The sequence below is a fragment of the Cynocephalus volans genome, chromosome 2 (assembly GCF_027409185.1).
Source record: "Cynocephalus volans isolate mCynVol1 chromosome 2, mCynVol1.pri, whole genome shotgun sequence".
In the NCBI taxonomy this organism is placed as follows: Eukaryota; Metazoa; Chordata; class Mammalia; order Dermoptera; family Cynocephalidae; genus Cynocephalus; species Cynocephalus volans.
The window spans coordinates 159507961-159528978 of record NC_084461.1 but is presented as its reverse complement, the minus strand read 5'-3'; the positions used below and the strand labels follow the sequence as shown (position 1 = coordinate 159528978).

Here is a 21018-nt window from a genome sequence, read left to right as displayed (position 1 = left end):
CACAGCCTAAATTTCCCAATTATTAGCAAAAACATTAAAAATAAATTAAAATTTACATTATATTTATAGGCCACAAAGTTCAGGACAGGTAAAACAAATTAATAAAACTTAAAAAAAGGGCCCAGCCTGTGGCGCACTCGGGAGAGTGCGGCGCTGGGAGCGTGGCGACGATCCCGCCGCGGGTTCGGATCCTATATAGGAATGGCCGGTGCACTCACTGGCTGAGTGCCCGTCACGAAAAAGACAATAAATAAATAAATAAATAAACAAATAAATAAATAAATAAAAATAATAATAAAACTTAAAAAAACACTTACCAAATTAAAACTAAAAACTGGTGAGAACTGGGTGAGCTTCCTTCCCTTTGCCCTCCTAAAGGCTAAATGCACCCCCTACATACAAGAAATTACACCCTCTCTTGTTGCCCCACCTCAAAAATAATAAACTTGCTAAAATCACTAACCATAACCTTCTCCAGTCTATGCCGGATTCACCCCTTGGTCAGAGAGGCCTACCCACCAGCAAAAGCAATCCGTCATTTCTGCAAAAAGGCCTCCTAAAATTTAAAAGGGGTTACATTAAATCTATCAATCAATTTGGGAAGAATTAACATCTTAACAATATTGTCTTCTAGTCCGTAAACATAAAATGTCTCTGCATTTATTTAAATTATCTTTAATTTCTATTAGTAGTTTTTGTAGTTTTCAACAAACAAGTCTTGCATGCTTTTGTTAAGTTTGTTCCTAAATATTTTATTCTCTTCAATGCTATTGTAAATAAAATTGTTAAGTTCATTTTCAAACTGTTCATTGCTAGTATATAAAAGTACAATTGCTTTTTTTCATTTTAATCTCAGGTCCTCAAACTTGCCAAACATGTTTAGTTCTAGTAGCTTTTTGTATAAATTCCTCAGTATTTTCTACACACAAAACCATACCATCTATGAATAAAAACAGTTTTATTTGTTCCTTTGCAATCTAAACCTCCTTCTTTGTCATAAGCAAACTAGCTAGCATACAATGCTGGCCCCATACAATGCTGCATAAAAATGGCAAAAATAGGCATGCTTGCCTTATTCCTCAGTTTATAAAAAAAGCACCCAGTTTTTCACCATTAAGTATAATGTTAGCTGTGGGCTTTTTATAAATTCACTTTATTAAATTTAAAAAGGTTCTTTCTATTCCTAGTTAAAGTTTTTCCAATTAAATAACAATTTAAAAATGTAAAGTGCTTTAATAAAAAAATTTATATCAAGTGGTCAATCTAACAATGTTGTAAAAAGTTAATTTTTTCCTCTTTGCTGTGGTCATTGTGTCCTACGCAAAAGCTAAACCTATCTGAATGCACAGCAGCAGCTGCACCCATACATAATCCACACAATCAAACTAACAAGGTGGATTATATACAGCTCTAGAAAAACCTGTTTTTTCTATACCAACCATTCGGGTGTTATTAAAAACAGCCTTGCATTAGTCAAAAAACACATTAAAAAAAGTCATATAGTAATAATAAAAATTGGTTTAAAAATCTTTTTTCCTGGTCACCTTGGTTAACAACCTTAGTAATAGCAATCTCTACTCCCCTAGTCCTCCTTCTCCTCCTAGTTACTATTAAACCCTGCCTAATTTCCTGTCTCACTAGCTACATTCAAAAACAAATACAATCAGTCAAACTCCTTGTCTTACATACTAAATACAACAAATTAAGTACCAATAAATCAATAATTTAATTCCTTCCTAAAAAAAGGTTAAAAATAAAATAAAGCTCCCTACACCCTCATAACGTAGCTATCTGTAAAATTGCTTGCTTAACCAGGCCAGCCCCGTGGCTCACTCAGGAGAGCACTATGCTGGTAGCACCAAGGCCGCAGGTTCAGATCCTTTATAGGGATGGCTGGTGTGCTCACTGGCTGAGCGTGGTGCAGACAGCACTGAGCCAAGGGTTAAGATCCCCTTACTGGCCAAAAGAAAGGGGGGGGGGGAATGCTTGCTTAACCTAAGTAACTCCATTTTGCCCTGTCTCACCTGCAAACTACCCCCCTTCTGCATAAAAAACCGTTAACTTTCTCATAAAAACAATAGCCATACACAGTAAATTATTACATAAAAACAAAAACCATACACAATAAAAAGTTATATGCTTAATTACTCTACCGGCTCATGCTTAGCCTCTATAACCTAGCTCCCTAGCTTGCTTTGTGCACCTAAACAAACCTGTGTGCCAAAAAATGTAATTTTTGCCTTTCAAAACCCCACAAGACCAAGGCCCGGGGCTGCTCTTCCTTGGTTGCTCCTTGGAAAATGGTCGCTGGCCAGGTGAAGTAAATAAACTCCCCTTTTCTGTACAAGTGGCGTGTAAGTGCGTTTCTTGTAAAAGGGTACCTCACAGCTGTAGTCAGTAAGCATTTGTTTCTGCTGTACAGTGTAATTAGATCTTCTCATAACTTATTAAAAATGTAAAATCCCAGTTTTTCTTTCCTTAACCTTGGAAAGTTGTTTTCCAGGTACAAAGAAAACTGGAGCCCTCTGCCTTGCCTCCCTGTAGCCACCTAACAGCCATACTAGCCACATCTCCAGGACGGACCTGCTCTGATCTGCTCGGCTTCTGCTTCTCACCTTCACCTGTGTGGGGAGGGCTCGCTCAGTGTTGCCTGCAGTGCTGGATTTTCTGATTTGGTCATGTTCAAGAGCCCCCAGCCTCCACTCCTTGGTGGCAGCTGCAGTATTTGTTGTATTTGTTTTTGCAGCAGCAAGCGACATCTCATTTTTCTTAATGTAGGTTTCCCTTTCCAGAAGACTGCATTCCAGGACACCGATAGAGTGGTGGGGATGTAATTCTGTCTTTGCAACACTGGTTTCTTCTTTGGGTGGGAGTCTGAAGTTATTTTTTCCAACTTTCATGATATGGTCTCCACGCACTGACTAAACTGCAACTCAGCTACCACAACCATTCAGATGGTAAATTATCCTTGAAGCATAAGTACAGCCCATCCAAAAAATGGCGGGTGCACGAATGGCTTGAAGATAAAAGAGGAAAGGTCAGTTCATCATCGCCCACCCTTCCTTGTGCTAGCCAGGCGTATGCCTGGAATACGTCAGCTAAGTTCAGCCCTTAGCCTTGGACCTAGTTCACAGGCAGCTACCATTTTGCATCTTACAACAGCTTTATAGCTACATCGCTGATTCCAGGCCCACGTCAGCTAGCTAGGCTTAAGCCAGCCTTAGTGATAATGCTGCTAACAATGGCGTGGCAGTCCAACCCAGGATTGAACACAAGATCTCGAGCTTGCGCTTGACTTACCTTGCACATCTCCTGGGGCAAGGCAGGACTGGGCTGGCCAGTAAGCCTTGCATGGGCTGGCAGAGGTTCCAGAACAGCCCAGGCCTGTACTGCAGCTTGCTGCAGCTCCCAGGCACCTTGAGGATCGGCAAAATGCAATGGTAGGTCCTCTGCTTTTCAAATTTAACACATGTGGCAGGAATCTGTTAATTTCACCTTCTCAGCATTCCTCCCTTCTTCTGTTAACAGCACACTTCTTCCTCTGAGGGGACTTCCTCTCCCATGCCATGGGAGAGGACCTTTGTAATTGCCGTTCCTTCTTCCCCTAGAGCTCTGGCTGGCTGGCTCCTCTCCAGCATGTGGGCCTCACGTAGATGTCACCTTCTTAGAGACTTGCCCTACCATGTCTAAAGAAGTCTTTGCCAGCCCCCCATCACCTCCGTGGCCCCAGGCCCCTCTTATTGCCCTGCTTCAGTTTCTTCCCGATGCTTACCTCTCTGAAATCATCTTGTTTACCGTGAGTGAAGTCTCCTTTACCTGAAAGTGCAAGCTCCTTGGAACAGGGGACTTGTCCTATATGGTTGCTATTCCTGCCATACTCCCTGCCCCTAGGGCAATGCCTGGCCATAGCAGGTGCCTGTGAAGAGTTGCTGAGTGAACTGTCCCTATGGAACCCGCCCCCATCATCCCAAGAGCCTGGTTGATGACCCAAGACAGACACAGGGTGGTGGCAGAACTCCAGAGATCTGGAACCACCTGGCCCTTGCCACTCCTGAGGCCCGCTGTTCAATACCTCCATTGATTCTGGGAATTACCCGGTAACCTTAAAAACGGGCTTCAGGGAGAGAATTTTTAGCGTTATATTAGTCAGATTTCTTTTCGACTGGCTTGCAATGTAATAGCCCCAACAAAACCATTATTCCGAGTTACTATGTTCAAAACCTTCATAAAAATTTACGACTGCATCCTATCTTTTTTTTTTTTTTTTTGTCTTTTTCGTGACCGGCAGCCAGTGAGTGCACCGGCCAGTCCTATATAGGATCCGAACCCACGGCGGGAGCGTCGCTGCGCTCCCAGCGCCGCACTCTCCCGAGTGCACCACGGGCTCGGCCCATCATCCTATCTCATCAAGTGAAAGTACCACAATTTGTTTAACCGATCCTACAACAGCTAGATTATCCTAATTTTCTGCAGTTATAAGCAGTACTGTTATGAACTACTATAGCACTGTGCTGTAACCTTTTTCTGCACCCAGAATATTTTCAAGGATGGCTTCCCAGAATCGGAATTGTTGGGTTAGACAAACAGTATGAACATTTTAAGAAGCCTGATACCTTCTGCAAAATTTCTTCCCACAAAAAACTGTACAGTAGCCTTCTTCAACACACTGTAGCCAGCACTGAATATTACTCATCTTTGTTCATCTGGAAAGCAGAATTAGCTCCCTTTTGTACTAATTTGCATTTTCTGCCAAGACCTCATAGCAAGTCTCAAGTATTTTTCCTTTACTGCACCTCATAGGGCAAGGCAGTGAATATCATTTCATATTTGTCACAGATGTTTCCCCCTTAATATTAGTGTAATCTAACTTTTTGATTCCATCACAGGGTGTTTCTTTACCCCGGCCTCCCTGAAGGCTGCTCTTTGCCCTTTTAGGGACTCTGGCTCCTGCCAGGCTGACCTGCTTCCAGCTCCTGGCAAAACAGAGCAGGGAAAAGGCCCGAGGTGAGAGGGGCCTTGTTCACTCCTGCAGTCCAGGTCCAGTGTGATGCTGACAGGAGTGGGTAGATGCACCAGAACACGCCATTCCTACAATAAGAAAGGTAGGTTTCCCTACCCTGAAAAGAAACAAAATAGGATCTGGAAAAGAAACACTTTGAGGGTAAACCTAAGGATTTTAAATAAAACATGAGAACTGCATAGGATTTAAAATATCACTAAGTTACCTAGTCCAACTTCCCTCACATTAGACGCAAGGTCATGAGTAATCCCCAGAGAGTGGGGAGAGACTCATTTCTCTGAGTGATGTTAGCTCTAACTTAGTATATCCCTCATCATATAATAGAAGTAACTCTGAGGCTTCAACCAAACCAACCCCACCAAAGTCCAATAAGAAAGCAGCTAAATCACAAAAAGAGAATGACTACCAAACCTCCCCTGCTAGTAGACCCCATGTGAAGTCAAATACACAGGCAGTTTCCATACTAGCAAAATACTTTTATTATTTTTATAATGATAAAACAAGGAAAGTAAAGATTTCTTTTTGGTGTATACCAGAGTTAAGGGAAATAGAAGAATAAGGGGATTAATAGGACTTTTATGTACTTTTGATGACAATAAAACGTTAACAATACCGACTGTTTGCCATAAAACTTATCATAGCTCCCCAAAAACACATATATAAAGGATCATAGTTTTAACATCTATAAAAGTAAAAAATATACAGTTGGAAGCTCTAACATTTATCCCATCTTTAATATAAAACTGTAAACATTTATTTACACAAAGCAAATGTGTATAACAAAAGTCCGAGCACCCTTTTCTTCTGAGTCGTGGCTCCTGGGAGACGGGGATGTGCATGGAAGCAGAGTCATCTCCTCCCCTGACTCCCAAAAACCAGATTCATAAATAAAGCCGTGGGCAGCTCCCTGGGGGACCCAAAAAAAGTCACATTTTATTGCTATGACACTGCAGCAAGTGAGAAGCCCACTGTCTGTGCAGCCGGCCCCAGGACTAAGGCAGAGTGCAGAGGATGTGGTGAGTGCCCCAGGGTTCAGAGGCAGGAGGCGGGCAGCAGCCAGAGGGAGACCCGGAGAGGAGCAAGGATCTATAACCAGCCTTCAGCCCTATTTTTGGTAGAAAACCTGCTGAAGTCACCCTCTTCCCCATCAGATTGGGGAACTCTCTCAGAGGATGGCGTCTTCACTGGCTTTGATTCATCCCCTTGAGAGCTAAACTGAGTACATAGGGAAGGCAAGAAGGGTGTTTAAAGGGGAAACGGCCCAAACACCACCCACGGTGGCAAATGGCTATCAGAGAAGAGGATCTGAGGGTCCAAGTACCCCCAAAGAAAAAGGCACTGTTGGTGCAAAATAATTACCAATGCGTGTACAACCCCTTCACTCCCTCAAAGTGACTGAGGTTAGTCACATGAATATTTTCCTTGGCTCAATTCTGTACATATGACATTCTTTGAATGATCCATTTGGAGACTGCAGGGACATAATAATGGGGCTGTGGCTTCTCCATAGACCATTCTGCGTATAAGCCACTCTTTACAGCTTATTCTTTCTCTCCACCATTCTGTGTGAAAAGGGTCTCGCCCTGCACTTACCATTTTGCTTTCGTTATGGGGAAGTGCTCTCTCCATCTTGTTTTCCACAAACAGCCCACATGTCATATTCTATTTTGTGGACTCTCAGCTTAGTCAAGTCAATTCATTCATAGACCTTAAAAGAGAAATCCACTTGAATCTTTAGAAAGGATGTGTTAGTGTTATAAAGCAATCTCTTCAAAAAGTGCAAGTCATCTGACGTGGGAGGGGCAGAAGTGGTCAAACAGTGGAATTCCTTCCCCTGGGCCGGCCTGCAGCCTCCTTCCAGCAATCCCTTACCATGGGAGAGCTCCCTATGGAATTTTAATGACTCTCTCTTTCCCCCTCCAATGTAGTAAATCACTGTTTTTCATTTTGACTGGAAACAGGAAGAAAGGGAGACATAAAGAAAGGTCATGGGAAATGAAGACAGGGTAAGGAAAGATATCTGTGCACAACTAAACAATGACCACACTCCTACCATGTTAAATACAAGTTTTCAGGGAAACCGCAGAAGATGGGGAGCCATAACACACAAGGACACAGGAATCTCTAATCTCCAACTTCTGCATTTGGCCTGGGGTCCTGCTGCCAGTGCATGGGAGGAGGGGATTCCTGGGGGGCACGGTCCTCTTGAAGGAGTGACAACTAGGAAGAACAGCACTCTGGAAGGAGGAGGAGCTGCTAGTTAGACCTTATCTGTGTTACCGGAAGTGCTATCTCACAGCATCCTGTTCTTTTTTGGCATATGCAGTCATAGCCTGTACATACAGATATGATTTTCCAGCGACCCTCCTTCTCCCCTGAAAGCTGACAAAGAGCGGAAATAAGAAAGGCCTTTAATCAAAAGGAAACTCTAGGTTTCCGATGCCACGTAATCATCTTAAACCATCACCTATCCTAATCTGTTTAAAAACCTTTAAAAATTTTTTTTAAAAAATCTTTTCTATGCTACAAATTTCAAATAATTCTGCTATACAAAGTTCCAAAAAAACTTGTCCGCAATAGTGGGGCAAGTGGAGAAATCTTGGATAAAGTCAACATGATGGCACAGATTTTTTTTATAAGCTTGATATCATGGGGTTTCACTGTTAAGGTTGTTTTTTTGGTCATGTGGACAGAAAACCACCTTTAGAACCCTATTCTGCTATCCCAACACCAGATAATGATGCCAGCAGATGGGATGGGGCCAGCCCAATGGACCACAATTGCTGGCCTGGGAACTGCACATCCCCCAGATCTTGACCAGGGCTGGGCCTCAGCTGGGGCTCGGGCTCTTCCTGCCCAGCTCCCTGGGCCATGGGCTTTTGGTCCAAAGTAAGTTGCTCTTTCTTGAATCTGAGAGCAAAAATATAGGATTATGAACACTAAAAACACCACAAATCCCTCCATTACTGAGACCCTAAAAGGTCATCCAAATCATTCATCCACTCCTCTGAAGTCCTGTTCTTCAGTAGGGAGTCGATCAGGTCAGTGTGTCCAGCCATGCTGGACAGCCCGCTGCTGCCTGGCTGCCCACTGTAGGCAAAGGGCAGCTCCTGGCCTGCAGTCCGCACAGGGTAGGCCTGGGCACAGTGTAGGCCCGCCCGGCTGCCCATCTGTGAGGTGGGGTTTTGGCTGAAGGCCCCTAGCTCAGGCCCCGCTGGGCTCAGGCCAGGCAAGCCCTGCTGTGGGGCCGACTGGGGTGGTGCTGGGGCAGGGGCACTGGTCCTCTGCTGTGCACTCACTGGGGGCAGCATGGACCCTGCTGCAGTTGCCGAGCTCATGGGTGCCATGGGCCTGCTGGGAATTGCCTGGGAGAACTGTGGGCTAGACATTTTCAGGTGGGCCTGCTGCATGTGGAAACTGGAAGGTGCAGTGAAGGGGCTTATGTTGCTGTTCCCTGGGGTCTGGCCGCTCAAGTTTGACATTCCCTGATGTTGCCATGAGGGATTCTGGCCTCCCATGGCTGCTGACACCCTTGGGACCTGTGGCTTAGTTAAACCAGAGTTCAGGGTCCCCTTATTGTGCTGCTGAGAGAGGCCAGAGCTCCCCAGAGAGTTCTGCCCATAGGCAGCTGAAACCGTGGTGTTCTGGCCCACGCTGGTCTGCCGTGGAATGTGGGCATGTCCATTGGTGGCCTGTGGTGGGGGAGGCTGTGCAACCATCTGGGTTATGCCAGAGGCCATGCCATAGAGGCTGCTCTGAGGCATGCTTTGGGAGCCAGTGAACTGAGCCACACCCCGGTCCTGCTGGCCTGAGTTTGAGGTGAGAGAGGAAACTGAAGTGTGTCCAGGACCCATTGGCATCAGATTCCCAGCCTGGGGGAACACCCGAGGACAGCTGGAATTGGATGGACCCAAGTTGTTCATTCCAGGCACAGCAGCAGAGGATCCTAGAAGATAGAAGATTCTGTCAATCGAGCTGGCATTTCTTTTTTTTAATCCTGTTTTTTTACTAGCTGGTACAGGGATCTATCCCAGGACCTTGGTGTTATCAGCACCATGTGCTAACCGACTGAGCTAAATGGCCAGCCCCAAGCTGGCATTTCTTGACCACCACTGTGGAGACACCTCTGAGACCCACGTTGCAGCCCCTATCCTACAGACATAAAAGGCCCAATTATAACACCAGACATCTTCTCATGGTCAGGGATACACTTTGAAAAAGAGCACCTTTGGGGCTGGAGTAGAATGTCTCCCACAGGGTAGAATGGAGGCCAGGTGTGACAATGACAGGATTCAGAAGGGCACAGGGGAAGGGCAAAGCTCCAGGGGAGTGAAAGCCAGTGGATTCATCCGTTCACCTTTCAAACACCCACCAAACTTCTGCAGTGGGGTCCCTATGCTGGGCACTTGGGACTTCAAGATGGATCCAACCAAAGACCTGCCTTTGGGAGGCAAAGTGACCACATGGTGTGACAGAGTCATGGCCTGAGCAGCAGGCTGTGGGAATGCAGGGGCCTAAAGGCTTCGTACCTGAGAAAATTTGGGGAAGCCTTCCGAGAGATGGTGACAAGTACTTTGGGTTTCAAAGTTTAACAGTATGGAGAAAACGAGCATTCTATGAAGAGGAAACAGTGTATGCAAACGCCCAGAGTCATGAAAGACAGTCTACGTGGGGAACTTTAAGAAGCTGACTGTGGCTAGGGTGTGGGGACAGTGGCCAGGTGGTTAGAGGTAAAACAGAAGATCTAGTCCTGTCCAGACTGGGAAGAGCTGCAGACAGCAAGTGAAGGACTAGGTTGTAAAGCCAAAGAATAACTGGATTGAGACTGGGTTATACCCTGCTGGGGAGAGGCTGTTAAAGTCACTGATATGAGGGAGAGAGTTAAATGTGGTAATGTGGGGATGGAGGAGCAAGACTGTGTGAAGACATTCCACCAGACCCTAGTGATTATACCATAAAATGACAAGATGGTCAAGGGAGGGAGGAGTGTAGCATGAAATCACCAGGTGTTTACAGAGGACCTCCTCAGTGGCAGGTGCTGTTCTGGGGAGACAGCATGGTATGGGACAGAGAGAGGGTCCCTATCCTCAGGGAACCTGCTGCCTAGGAATTCTGGCTTAAGCAGTGGACACACAGTGGCATCATTAGCCACGACTGGTTTCTGGGGATAGGAGAGTCATTCGTTCAGGGATTGGCTATAACTTAGTACAGTACTTTTTCTTTTTCCTCTCTCCACTGGCTCGTAAATAAAAATTGGGTTGAGGAAAAGAAGAGAGCCCAGACAATGTCAGATGGGACTGAAGGTAGGAAACGTGGGAGACACCTGCAGACTTCAACCCATATTCCCAGTTAGCATATATAAGTTCGTGCTGAAGGCCTGTTTCTTAGGCTACACACGGGGGACTGGTTCCTTGCCTTTCCGCCTAGGGGAAAGTCCCCGGACCTGAGGCAGAGAGTGCCATGTGCGCGCGCACGTAGACCTTCCCCGTCTACCACTGCTGAGCCCGCCAGTTAGCATATATAAAAAACCCCACCCGGTCTCCTCCAGGACATGCAGCTGTGGTCAGTTTCTTTGAGGCGCTCTGAGGGTCACTGACAAGGAAAGAGATAGGCTTCTAAGATATTCCAAGAAGACTTGGAAGGCAGCGACAGACCAAATTTTACTGTGTCTATCACTTGAAATCTCTGTGCATTTCAAGAGTAATAGCCTGCAACGGGAACTACACAGCAAAAGTTGCTGCCTAGACATTAAAAGTAGAATACCACACCCAAATGGCTCAAGCCAGTGGCCAGAAATAAGAACTTAAGAGGCATCTCTCCCACCAAGCAGACTAGGCACTCTGCTTTTGCCCCCAATCTCCCCCAGACCCCTGTTTTTAAAAAAATACTTAGCTTCTTATTACTTGGGAGGTTAAGGGGGTCTCTGGGAACACTCAGCCACAGGTAGCTGGGGCAAAGCAGTGGACAGCAGTCTCGCCAACTCTGCCCATGTCTGCCAGGGACCGAGGCTGGGTGGAGACGGGGACAATGTATGTACACAGATACGTATACTAGTAGACTCCTGAACTGCCTCCATCTTTCACCACAGGAAACACCATACATGTCATGTCCCAGGGTGAAGAAAGGGGGAAGGTCAAGGCCTGCATCTCTGGACCCAAATGGCATGGCCGTACCCCATGCTGTGACAGAGGCCTTGAGGACCAGGTGATACTGCAGGAACCAGGGATTCCCTTCCCAGAAAGGGAAGGTGAGATGTGAAGATATTAACGAGAATGTAGAGGTTCAGAGCTCTCTTGAAGTGGTCACTCTCACATCCAGCCAAGTAACTGACTCTGGTATGCAGCTGACCCCAGTGAAGAGCCTGGCTTGAAACAGGGAAACTCCAGTCTCTCTCCCCGGTTTGGCAAAAGATCCAGCTGGGCTCTTCTCCCTTACTGTCTGGAGGACAGGGGAAATATGGAAGCTAATACTGAGGGGCTACCCTGCTGGAGCAGGGAGTGGTGGGATGAAGGAGAGGGCATGTGTGGTAGAACACAGTGAGGGACAGAAAAGAGAGTTTCCTGACTCCCTCCTACCAGGAGGTGGCCTCCCCAGGAGAGGCTGTGAACAGAATGGTCCTCTGGTAGCTGGGGAGGTCCTACAGGCCACAGAGCCTCACCACCAATTCTTTTAATGAACCATTCAGGCATTTGCCCGAGAATTTAAAGTGACACCCTATGCTCTTATATATACTGCCAGTTGCCACACTCTTGCTTGTGATCTCTCTCTTTGCCTGACTCTTCATTCCTGCTTTGCATGACCTAGGGACCAAAGACTGCCCTCACGACTCATTGCACTCTCCCTGCCCAGGATCTGAACTTATTTCCTTTTGTGCTGGAGTACTGAATTTGCGCCTTCCATCAGAAGAACCAAAGGCTACCCCAGGCCAGGTTTTCCCTGGGATGCCGGAGAGAACACGAGGCTGGGCTTTTAGCGCCAGAGCAATGGTCAGGCCGGCATAAACTGCACATGGGTCAGACAAGAGCCACAAGGGCATGTGTCAGTATCAGCAAGTTTCCCAGGTGAGGGATCCCCGGATCATGGGTCAGACAACTAGGCATTAGGTGTTCTGACACATAAAAGAAGTATCCTGTGAAAGGCATACTATAAACACCCATGTTCAGCTCCCCTTCATTTCCTGCTAGGGCAGGGCTGCTAGCCACTCTGGTACTGGAACTCCAATTAGCTGAGGGCTCTCAAAACAGCCTAAGCAAGTTCCCCTGGCACATCTCAGAGGTGACCACTGAGACCTCAGTGTGCTTCCTGCCCTTCTCTAGCCAAATGCCCACTGCTGATGCTGTTAGCAGACAGGAGGGAGAGAAAAAAAGCAGAAGGCCACACAAGTGCATTAAGTGTCTCCTTATCTAGAAAATAGGAGAGGGTCACTTTTTGAAGAGACACATAAAAGTAGAAGCAAAGAACTTTCTTAAGAATTACAGAAGCTATTTCCTGTTGATAAGATGCCCTCCAACTAGAAATGATTTTCTTCAGAAGACTGTATAGCCAGGGACACAGCAAAAGTATCTCCAGTGGTCTGCCTTTATGATCCTCTTCTCTTACTGCCACAGGGTAGCTAGAAAGCTGGGCTCCTTAGACGGTCTGAGGTTTACATGATCAAGTAAATCCACTTAGCACCTAGCACAGAGGTAGGCAGAGTTCAATCAGCACTGGACAATGACCGGCAATGAACTCAAATGGACCAACTGGTATGTCCAGTGCCTGCCTTCCCCTTGTTCCCACTCCATCACTTCAGACACCCCTTACCTGTGAACTGTCCAACCTGTTGTGAGAAGGTGCTTTGTGTCGGGTCTTGGTACTGGGGTGGTGGGCGGGTCAGATGACGCTGAAACTGCTGCTTCTCCTGGAAAATGCCAAGAACAACAAAATAAAACAACAAAACCCACATAAATACAAAAACAGAGTTAGGTCAGAGCAAAGTAAATTGCACCACTTTGTTACTCACAGATGGGCTCCTGTGGAAATAATGATGGTGATCTCATTTGGGAGGTTTTAAATAAATAGCATAAAATCAAAGGATGAGGCAGATCTAAGGAGCAATAAATAAAAAAAAGGTACCTGTATCAGTTTAAAAAATGGAGGGCAGATCAGGGAAATGCAAATCAAAGCACAATGAGATACCACTTCACACCCACTAGGATGTCTAGAATCAGTAAGTCAGATAATTACAAGAGTCAGGTGAGATGTGAAGAAATCAGCACCCTCAGACACTGCTGGTGTGAATGGTGTAGATGCTGTAGAAAACAGTCTGGCAGTTCCCCAAAAGATTAAACATAATAATTACCCTATGACCTACAATTCCACTCATAAGTATATAGCCAAGACAACTGAAAACATATGTCCACACAAAAAGTTATACATGAACATTCAAAGCTGCATTATTCATAACAGCCAAGAAGTAGAAATAACCCAAATGTTCACCAACAGATGAATGAATAAATAAAACATAATATATCCATACAATGGAATATTATTTAGTTATAAAGAGGAATGAAGTTCTGATACATAGTACATAGTTAAATCTTGAAAACATTAATATGAAAGGTTTAGAATAGGCAAATCTAAACAGACAGAAAGTGGATTTAGTGGTTGCCTAGGGTCGAGAGGTTGGGGGTAGATGGGAAAATGACTGCTCATGGATACGAGGTTTGTTTTGGGGCAATGAAAATGTTTTAAAGTGGATTATGGTGATGGTTGCACAACTCTGTGAATATACTAAAAACCACTGAATTATATATTGCTATGGTCTGAATGTTTGTTCCCTCTAAAGCTAATGTGGAAACTTGATCTCCAATGTGGTGATACTGAAAAGGGGGGCCTTTGGGAGGTTATTGGATCGTGAGGGTTTTGCCCTCATGAATGGATTAATTTCTCATTAATCCATTAATCCAGTGATAACCTCCCAAAGGCCCCCCTTTTCAACATCACCACATTGGAGATCAAACTTCCACATTAGCTTTAGGGGGGACAAACATTCATGGATTAATGGATAAGTGGGCATCACAGGAGTGGCACTTATGGCTTTATAATGAGGAGGAGAAGAAGCATGTTAGGGAGTTCTTGCTCAGCCCTCGCCATGTGATACCAGGCACTCCCTTGGGACTCTGCAGAGACTCCCCACCAAAGAGAAAGGCTGGTGGTTAACTCAGTTGCTTACTGTGTAGCCTTATAATACCAAAGTCATGGGTTCAGATCCCTGTACTGGCCAACTGCAAGAAAAAAAAAGGCAGCCCTCACCAGATGTGCCCCTGGACCTTGGATTTCCCAGCCTCTAAAACTTTAAGAAATAAATTTCATTTCTTTATAAATTACCCAGTTCCAGGTATTCTGTTATAAGCGACAGAAAACAGACTAGTACACACATTTTAAATGGGTGAATCATATATTATGTGACTTATACCCCAATAAAACTGGTTTTTTTTTTTTTTTTTGGTGGCTGGCTGGTACAGGGATCCAAACCCTCGACCTTGGCGTTACAAGGCAGCACTCTAATGAACGTAGCTAATCGGCCAGCCCAAACACCATTGTTTTTTTAAAAATGGCAGAATTGAGACAGTGATCATCCTCGATCAACTTCACTCTTCTGGAGTTAGTTCTTATTTCTTAAAGTAATAACTTAAAATCCCAGGACTGGCTGATTAGCTCACTTGGGAGAGCAAGGTGCTGGTAATGCCAAGGTCATGGGTTCTGATCCCTATGCTGGCCAGCTACCAAAAAAATTTAAAACAAAAAAATTAATTTTTAAAAATCTCAAGAACTCTCACTTGTAACCCTTAATGCCTGTACACTACACTTGGTGACCAAGTGAGTGAACTGCTATCCTGATTCTAGAATCTTAGACCCTCAGGAACACCTTCACTGCCCTCTTCACATTCTGGTGTATAACAAACTCCAGACTGATGGACAAGTGGACTCAGTAGTTTGGAAGCTACTGACCAGTAACACGGAAAAATGCCCCTTTCACATTGTTTTAGCCATAGTTTCTGCCTTCATTAATCCCCACTAAGTGACAGCTTCTGACATAAGTCACCTGTTGGGTAGGTGCTGGACATAGCCCTATTTCCCCCTTCCTTGCATACCAGAGTTTTCTTCTCCCTCTTCCCTGGGGAGGTTGCCCCTGACCAAGGCAGTTACCCAAGGAAAAGCCCATTCCCTTTAGATAAATAAGATGCTGGAAGAAGCAGGACACTAAGTACATGAAAATGGTTTACATTCTTACTTTGATCTGTTAACTATATAACTACTGTGTGTGCTCCATGGCGGAGCAAACTTCTTACCTACCAGCCACCATCGTTGCCTCTTGTAAGTCTAATAAACCAATGTCTCCACCTGCTAGACTTCCTTCCAGGTGATTTCTTCAGAACAGGTGAACACTACATGAGTGCCCTCTCAGATCTGGAGCTCCTGCATTACACCACCCCTGTCTGATAAGTGCCATACTCCTGGAAAGGGGTTTTTAAAGAGCAAACTCCTCTAACACTAGGCACACATATTGGTGCAAATCCACGTGCACAGATGGAGCTTGCGATTCCTGTAGTGACTTAAGATGCAGGCAAAGGTGGGGAGTGGGGACAGTTTTCTTCCATCTTTTTTTTTTACCTGTTCTGCCAGAAGATGCTGTTGCCTTTGCAGAAACTGCTGTTGCTGCAAGTGCTTTTGCTGCTGCTCCCTCTGTTTCTGTTGGTCCAAAAGCAACTGATGCTGCTTCATGACAGCAGCCTGCTGCTGGCTGCTGAGATAGGGGGAGCTGTTGTGAGTGCTGGCCAGGGACACAGCAGGTGGCTGGGTCCCAACACTGGTGGCCTGGGCTGGCACAGGGACACTGGAAGCGTTCTGCTCCTGTCAATACAGATAAGGGGATTTAGTCAGGTGGGACCAACGAAGTCTCTAAGCTATGATCAGACCAGATGAGCTCCACCCACTGAGAGCTCTCTTGAGAGAGCCTTCCCTGCTGACCTCTACTAATAACCATCCCAAAGGGCTGGGATGGAAACCAAAAGTAATGACACCCAGGCATACACACACCTAGCAATGAACAATCACTCAACAGGTGTTAGCTTTGCTTCCTAAGATACACCATGGCAAAGGGGTGATTTTACATTATGCATTATTTATGCATATTTGCACACAAGAGTTCGCAATCAAGGCTTATAAACATTGGCTTATTGGAATGTTGGAGTGCAGAGGGGTCCACAGAAGAGCACTCTGAGGGGCTCTGGTCAATGGAGACAACACATCCCATGCGCATGAATTTGAGTTTGGGACTATCCTTGAACTGCCTAAAATTTTATGTCCATCCACTTGTGTACAAGCATTTTTCTGGGAAGAGACTGCTTAGCATTTGTCAGATACTCGTGCTCAAAAATACTGAGTATCAATTAGAACTTTAACAGTTATTCTGTTAATACGTGGACCAAAAATGAGAATCATGTGAAAGGCTACCACAATTTTATCCCAACATCATTTCTTACATTTAGAACAAAAGGGGAAAAGAGCACAGGAAAAAGGCAAAAAGTAATTTTTATTTAAACAAGTTCACCTTTCTGAATTCCTTTCCAGTTTTTATTTGTTTCTATATTTCATCTTTACAATATTCTTTTTTTGTTTGTTTGTTCTTTTTGTGTGACCGGTAAGGGGATTGCAACCCTCCTGCGCTCAGCCAGTGAGTGCACCGGCCACCCCTATATAGGATCCGAACCCGTGGTGGGAGCGCTACTGCGCTCCCAGCGCCGCACTCTCCCGAGTGAGCCACGGGGTCAGCCCTACAATATTCTAATCTTAGACTGTGATGGTGTAATTTCTTCACCCCAAAACCAGAAGTTTAAGGTCTACTGAGAATGCTTTGTAAGATCCAACATGCTACTCAGATGACAACAGTTAATACTGTGGTGCTCTTCATTTCTTATAGTCATGTTTAATGGCTGTGAAACATTTTAATGGCTGAAATAAGTGGAAATATCAACATTTACAAATGGATTTTCCTGTTGATAGATGCTTAAACTGTTCCCAGGTTTTTTTTTGTTTTGTTTTGTTTTTTTAGTTTTTTGTTTTGTTTTGTTTTGCTTTCAGTTTTTGGCGATCAGAAATAATCATGCAATGAATATCTTGTACATAACATTCTTTTTTATTTTAGATTACTTCTTTAGATCAACTTGCAGGGGGTATAATGAATCAATGCTTATGAACCTTTTTATGGATTATGAAAAATACATAATGCCCAATGGCTTTCCCAAAGCAGTGTGCTCATTTATGCACCCTCAACAAGTATGTCAATTTCTTCATGATATTAGCACTGTTTTATTTAACTTTTGATTTTTAAAATTTTAGAGTGTACTACAAATTCACAAAGATACACGAAGGTATTCACTGCAGGCTTACTTACAGTAGTGAAGAAGAGAATCTAAAGGGCCATTTTTTACCCTCTGGAGCCATTTGATTCTGCTAGGCTTGAGCACTGTAACTAACCAGAGTTTAGATGTATTGGCAAGCAGCACATGCCTAAAATGTTACAAACTTACCAAAAATTAAGGGATTTTGAACACAGAGATCTGAAAAGTGGTTTAAAAAAGCAAAGCCTCTAAGAAACACATTAAATGTGATCTTTACCTGCAAAACACAGCCACAAAAATGACTCAATTTTATAGCATGAAAGAGACACTGGACTAAATGCAGGCTGTTCTTCAAATGTCTGTGTAGTTAAAATCAAGTTAAAATACTAGGGAATCTCACCCTATTTTTGTTTATTAAGAATCACCGGTTTATTTTATAAATTTTCACTCCCAAGGGTGTCAAAGAATGACAGCAGACACTTCCTGCTCCCTTTGTTCCCATAACTACCTCAGAGCCAGTTTTCTTCCAATTTAGCACATAACCTCACTAGAGTCTCTACAGCAGAGTAACAGAAAGCAAAGCTATGTACTCACCTGGCCAGGTGGAACCAGTGATCGGAAGGGCATATTTCCTGGCTTTGGTTTCATCAGAAACAAGGGGTTCTGCTCATTACTCAGATGAGACAGTTGCTGAGGAAGATAAGCCATCAGGGCTGGCTTACTCTGGCCAGACCCAGGGCTGCCTTGCCCACAGTCCGCTTTGTAATGAGAAAGGGGTTTTGTATTGCCATAGTCCAGCACTGACGCTGGATTATTCACAGAGTTCTGATTCAAGTTACTTGGTGGCTGGTGACTCAGCAGGTTCACATGGCTGGGCTGGAGGTAGGGGCCTCCAGGCCGAGGGGAACTCTTGTTCACACTAGGCATCATGAGCAATTTGGAGTTGGTGAAGTCTTGCTTGTAGCTAGGAGGACTGGCAGGCTTCTCCATGGGGTAAGGGACATCTAAGGGACTGTGGGAGGGCCCTGTCTGCTGCCATGTGGACATCTGGCCTGGGGCTGGTGCCGGGGCAGCCTGCTGTGTGTTCTGGAGCATCTGCTCACGCTTCTGCTTGGCAGCAATCTGCTGGAGCTGGTGCGCAGAGGACAGCTCTGAGGCCCCACCTGGGCCCTGGCCAGGTAACACCACACTTGCAATGGCTCTTTGTGCATTCTGGGCCTGGGCTGATGCCGGCATCAGATTTGGGCTGGGATTGTCTGCCCTGCGCTGACCAGAGGTGTGGAACAGGGTCTGAGAACCCCCTAAGCTGGGGGAATCTGTGCTCAGAGGGGCAGATGAAGGCCCCAGAAAGGTCTGTCCTGCAGACCCGGCCCTCACTTGTGGAGAGCCTAACTGTTCTTGCTCAAAGGCTGCTGGAGAGAATTCTGTCTTAATATTAATGTCCTGTGCCAAGGGGGTTTGTGTGGCAGAACCAGAAGACTCTAGGTCCTTCTTCTCTTCAAAGTCCTCATTAAACAGGTCCTTCATGTCTTCATCGGGCACTGACCTGTTCAGCTCCTCGATGAGCTCCTTCCACTCCTGCTCGTTAAGGTTGAGGTCAGGCATGAGGTTGCTTTGTGATATGGAGCCTCCAGCCCCAGTGATCATGCAAGGCAGGTCATCAACAGGTTCCTGCTTCAGTTCTTTATTCAAGCTCAGAGGAAATGGCTCACTGGAGTTACTGCCTCCATTCAAGTGGAGGCTCGAGTCTGCCAGACACTTTTTGTTGATAGAGTCTAGCCCCAGAGAGTGCTTCCCACTGGACTGTAGAGCATCTCCCCCAGGAGGCTTGTCAGGCTGACCAAGTGGGGAGGCTGGAGGCAATCCATTGGAAGAGATGGCTACTCCCAGAGGGGCCTCCCGACGGGTCTTCTTATGGCCAGAAAAGAGGTCTCCATAGCCATTCTGTTGATCGCCATTCTGAGGGGAGGTGGCACTGTCAAGATTCCTCTTCACTGTATCATGAAGATGCTGAAAAACATCGAAAAGAGTAACTTAATACACAACACCATGTATGAGGTCCCCTCTGCTTGTAACAGTGACTGAACCCAGGGGCTATACCCTTGCAAAGGTCTCCAGTGGATTTTGCTTGCCCAGTTTGCCCTTCTCCCTTCTGGGAAGAGGAGCCTCACTCCCCAGTTCTGTACCTGGCCAGTCAGAATTGGTGTCTACCAATGAAAAAGAGCCAGATGACACATACAGATTCTTGAGAATATCACTCGAGTCTTGAATCTAGCTAAACCTGAGACCAGCCATTCCCCTGGACTTCCCACTTATGTGAACCAATAAATTCCTTCTCGTGTCTAAGCCAGCTTAACTTGGTTTTCTGTTGCTTTCAACTGACAGATCCCTGACTAGAACAGTCCCTTTTTCAGGTCATGGTGGGTGCTGACCATGAGTGTCACGCCTCTAACTGGTTGCACAGACCATTTTCATGCCCTTCCCAGGTCTACCTTTTCTATCCAGGCTGGGCTGCTTCCTCACATGCCATACAGGCCTCTGCCTTTCAGCTTTTGTCCCACTCTCCTCCCCATCTTCCAAGTCCTGCTCCCAATCCCCACTCTCACAAACCTCACCACTTCTTACAAGACCACTGATTTGAATACAATCATGTCTGGTCTGGCACCATTATTCTCTGCTTCCTCATTTTCTCAACTAGATTCACTCAACTAGACTTATTAAGAGTCTACTTTTTGCCAGACACAAGTACTGTGGAGAATATAAAGACAAGGTGGTCCCTGTTCTTCATGGGCTTCCAGTCTTCTAGGACATGGGACATAGGTACCCTATAGAGTAAGGGCAGCATAGCAATAAGTACCCTGAGAGTTCGGGGCAGGAATTTCATGATGAGAACATGACAGCGGTGATGGGGAGGAGAGGTGGTATCTTTCCACTATTTCCCCAGCCTTGTTTTCAGCCGTCAGGAACCAACTCCTCCACTGACCAGAGGAGGCGCCCGAGTTCAGCCTCTAAACATTTTGTTCCTTTCTAGTATATGTGCTGCCGAAGCGAGCACTATTTTGTTCCTTTCTTATTTTTACTTTTATTACATTTTTGTCCTTCATCTCCCACTCCCAATTTCATCCCTCCCACCCACTAACCCTAAGAATCTACTGTGTGCTATTAAAAAATGTTCCAAATAATAGCTCTAATTATTATCTTTTTGTGTGTGTGTCCTTTTTTGTGACCGCGCTCAGCCAGTGAGCAAACCGGCCATCCCTATATAGGATCCGAACCCGCGGCGGGAGCGCTGCTGCGTTTCCAGCCCCGCACTCTCCCGAGTGAGCCACGGGGTCAGCCCTAATTATTATCTTTAAATAGATTTCAGAGGAATCAGAGAGTGGCACACAGTGCTCTGTGATGTTTCCTCTGGCTGCAGAGAATGGCCACACTGACACACCACACTTGCCCAAGCCCGACTGCAGGAGTATTCCGACTTGGGTGTCCTGCCAGAGGCAACTCCAAGTGCACCAGCTCTCAGCAGCAGACTACCCGATGGACATCAGTGAGGACCATTTTCTCAGTCTCAAACTCCAATTCTGATGTTCCCATTCCTTTTCTTAACACTTCAAA

The 21018-nt window shown here is 45.5% G+C and overlaps 1 protein-coding gene across 2 annotated transcripts in view; it reads right to left on the bottom strand.

Annotated features, from left to right (window-relative positions):
* Positions 1–5529: 5529 nt before the first annotated feature.
* Positions 5530–21018, bottom strand: part of MAML1 (mastermind like transcriptional coactivator 1) — a 53928-nt gene continuing 38439 nt past the window's right edge. Inside the window, exons 2-6 of one of the 2 annotated variants that reach the window (XR_010022649.1) lie at positions 18001–19416; positions 15677–15916; positions 12824–12920; positions 6614–8966; positions 5530–5927 (exon numbers count right to left, since the gene is read on the bottom strand). Coding sequence is in view for 1 of the 2 variants with exons in the window: in XM_063087179.1 (XP_062943249.1) it covers positions 7984–8966; positions 12824–12920; positions 15677–15916; positions 18001–19416 (2736 nt within the window). In the remaining variant the exon portion in view is untranslated. Of the gene's footprint in view, positions 8967–12823; positions 12921–15676; positions 15917–18000; positions 19417–21018 lie in introns of both variants that reach the window. The other variant, XM_063087179.1, reaches the window with a different exon arrangement.